Source organism: Eretmochelys imbricata, chromosome 15, assembly GCF_965152235.1.
Source record: "Eretmochelys imbricata isolate rEreImb1 chromosome 15, rEreImb1.hap1, whole genome shotgun sequence".
NCBI lineage: Eukaryota > Metazoa > Chordata > Testudines > Cheloniidae > Eretmochelys > Eretmochelys imbricata.
In genome coordinates, this window is record NC_135586.1 from 27,793,229 (window position 1) to 27,796,810 (window position 3,582).

The window sequence follows — 3,582 nt, forward strand, 5'->3', positions numbered from 1 at the left end:
CATGTTATACAGTACATACAAGGAACACAAAACAAGGTGCACAGAAATGACCTTAGCACTTATGGTCAGAGAGGTCATTTTATATTTAGGCCGTTTTAGAATTCCCAAGAACTGGACATCACTCAGCGAGCCAGGGGCTGCAATAATATGTGCATCTCTTCAATGGAGACATTGTCCCACAATGTAACTGACAGGAGAGAGTAAAAATTAAAAATGTACAAACCCAAAATATTTCAGCAATAAAAGAAACGTTTAAAAAAAAGGACACAGCAGAAGCCTTCAGTTCCTCACTGTGCTAAAATGTACCAGATTTTTCAGTTCTTTGCAAGCTAAATTTATATCCATGAGCAAGTGCCTTTCTGGGTACTGAATCACTGAGCTGCTCTGCATTTCCTCTATAAATTACAGAAGCTGGTTTGAAATTCGCTTGGAAAAGGTGAAGATTTACATTGAAATTCATGTTGCACTTCCCTCCTCATCGCCCTGCGGTGTTCATTGCTACAACGCGTTCAGACACAAGCAGACACTTATTAATACTAATTACTATTTCTATTGCCGTAGTGCCTAGGAATCCTTGTCCTGGACTAGGACCCCACTGCCCAAGCAATGTGGTTCTGCTCCAAACCGAAGCCCCGGTGCTGCAGCCACTTACAGCAGAGAATTACTCACTTCACAGAAATCTTCCCATGTAATTCTCGGGGTAGGATGTTCAGCAATCACTAAGGATCTGATTCTGTCACAGAGTCTAAGACTTGGGCAGGAGCAGACCCTGGGGCCAGACCAGGGGCTACCGGAGCAGTGGCTGCCAGGGCCACAGACCGGGGCTGGGTGAGCCCCTGGAGCGTAGGCCATGGCTGGGTGACCCCTGGCGGTGCAGGAGCAGCGGTCGAGGCCGCGTCAGCCACCAGGACCAGAGCAACGGCTACCACAGCAGGAGAGCTAGGTGAAGACCTTTCTTAAGGGAAAAACAAACTCTATATTCGAGCAAAGCACCTTCTCTCCTGGCTGTGTGGTGTGATATAATTTCAAGAAGGAAAATGACCCTTCTCTAAGGAACAAATGCTTTTATCCTGCTCAGCTGATTTTCACGTGGAAAACCAAGGAATGGTGGCATTGTTTGACCTTCTTTCTGCCCAGACCAAAAACATTAAATCCTGAACAAAAAACAGACCTAGAACAAATATTCACACCAAGACTTGTGCTGCTCTTTGGCCTAGACAAGCGGTTTTCAACCTTTCTTCATTTAAGGACCCCTTAAAAAATGGTGCCTGGAGATGCAGACGGTTTTGGAAATCTTAGGGGGTCTGCAGCACGGAGCACAGGTTGAAAACCACTGTTCTATGGTAATGACAACCTTTCCCGGACCCCTTAGACAGTCTGTGGGCTCCCAGGGGTCCATAGACCACAAGTTGAAAACCACTGGCCTAGAATGAACTAGGCACAAACCAGGAACTAAGAATTACCCATCTATAATCCATCCTGGATCAGTGCCAAAATAGCATTGATAGGCCAAAGGAATTAATGCAGGCCGATATTTTTAAAGGTCCTGTACACACAAACCAGGAGGGCAAGAAAGAATTATTTAGGCCAATGTTAAATGGGGTCCCAGCTTTCTGGTGGCATCATGGAAAGTGGCAACAGGTTACAAGGTATCAGATTGTAAAAAAATCACATTATTTTGATCACTTTCTTCCTTCTCCTACTTCCACACTGATGCGATTTCAGCAGCTGCTGTCTCCAAAACCGAGAGGGCGAGATTCCACCTGGAAGCAGCAATTCTAGCTGCCCGGGTGCTCTGACAGCCTGTGAGCTGCTAGACACTAGACTAATGAGGAAGACCAGAGACCGTCTGCAAGCAACGACACACGCTTTCAGAACCCAAGCGGGTCCCTCCCGAGCTATGGTGCTGGACCAGCACACACCCAAGCCCCGTGTTAGTGCAGGAAATGACTTTCAGTGATCGACACTGGCCTCAGGGGTTTGGACACAGAGACGCTTTGGCTCAGAAGAGCTCATCATCTCCAAGGTGCCATGAAGTCCATTGCCAGCAATGGGCGGGTCAGGTTTGGGTGCAGCAGGTCAGGTACCGAAATCCAGGGGCAGAGTTCAAAACAGTCTCCACTTCCACATCAAAGCCGCCGCTGGGAATGGAAAGACAAGACTCAGCGACCCACGGGATTGCTGCTGGAGCTGGGCACATGACACCAGGCAGGCAAAGTTCCCAGCATGCAGGAGTTCCCCATCCCGCTGACGGATTGGCAGCACGTGACAGCATCTCAGAGGGCACTCGCAGCCAGGCCGACTGCAGAGATGGCTTAGTTCGTGTTTCCAAATGAGCCCCCGCCGCCCCCACCAGAGCCTCCGTCACAGTTTGTGGCTCTTCTGGCTCTCTAGCCATTCTCTCCTCAGCTCGGTGATCTCTCTGCCGTACCAGTCGTGGAGCTTGGAGAAACTCACCGTGCCTGGGCACACGGGGCTGTCTGCCGGCAGGGCCGCAGGGCCACATGTACTGCCTGATGAGGTGCGTCTGCGAGGGGGCAAAGGAGGAGGCTTCACGCGTCCCTCGTGGCTGCTGCCCGCAGCCGTCCTCCCACTCCCCGCGTCAGCAAGGCCCCCGGGGACGTCCCCCGCTGGCAGGGTATCCAGGCTCGGAGCGTTATTCCACACCGCACAGCCGTTCTCTTTCAGGGGGGCGCAAGGGGCTGGCGCCATGGGCCGCTCCCGGGGAGGGGGCCGCTCCAGAGCCGGGGACGTGGGGTCCAAGCAGAGAGCCGGCTTGGCTTTCCGGTAAATCGGTGACCTCCTTTGGGCGCTGCGGCTGCCAGCCAGGCTCCCCTGCATCTCCTCCAGCTGCTTCTCCAGCTCCTTCACCACCAGCCGCATGTAGTTGAAGCTGGCACGCGACAGGGCCTTGACCCAGGACTCCACGGCAGCCTGGCTCTCGGCCGCCAGGACGTAGGTGCGCGACTTGGCGCAGTCAAACTTGATGGCGAAGGTGAACTCCTCAGCGGCCTCGCAGAGCTCCACGGTGCAGCCCTCCAAGACGATCACGCCCACCGGCTCCCGGCTCTCCCGCTCCTCGAAGTAGAAGAGCATGTTGCCCTTCAGCACGAACCAGCGGCGGTGGTAGGCCGTGGTCCGCTCGCCCTTCTTGAAGAGGAAGCCGGCGTTGTCGGCGGGGGAGCCGCAGGTGGCATAGAACACCAGGCTCCGCTCATTCAGCTTCATGGTGCCGAGGCCTAGAGGGGAAAAAGATTCATATGGGCTCGGGGGCGAGGATCTGCTGGGTTCTCTGAGCTACGCGCAAAGGCCAGGGAGCCCAGGCAGTCCCATCCCAGCAGCTAGAGTGACTCTACTGGCTCGCTGAGGTCCTCACTCAGAGTGCCCAAGTGGGAACGGACTGGAAAGGGACAGCAGGGAGTTCAAACCCCTAACACAGGGGCACCGGGGCAATCTGCACGGAGGCCCTACCTGTTTACCCTGGCTGCCAGGCACTCCCCACGGGCCGCTCCCCCTTCACAGAGTGGAGGGATTCAGAGCCCAGAGGGGGAACCAGGTAATTGGGCAGCACTGACTTGCCTG

The 3,582-nt window shown here is 54.2% G+C and overlaps 1 protein-coding gene across 1 annotated transcript; it reads right to left on the reverse strand.

Annotated features, from left to right (window-relative positions):
• Positions 1–2,364: 2,364 nt before the first annotated feature.
• PHETA1 (PH domain containing endocytic trafficking adaptor 1) lies at positions 2,365–3,228 on the reverse strand. Its single transcript, XM_077835350.1, has one exon. It carries the CDS (start codon positions 3,226–3,228, stop codon positions 2,365–2,367), a length of 864 nt encoding a protein of 287 aa, XP_077691476.1.
• Between the last annotated feature and the right edge of the window lie 354 nt (positions 3,229–3,582).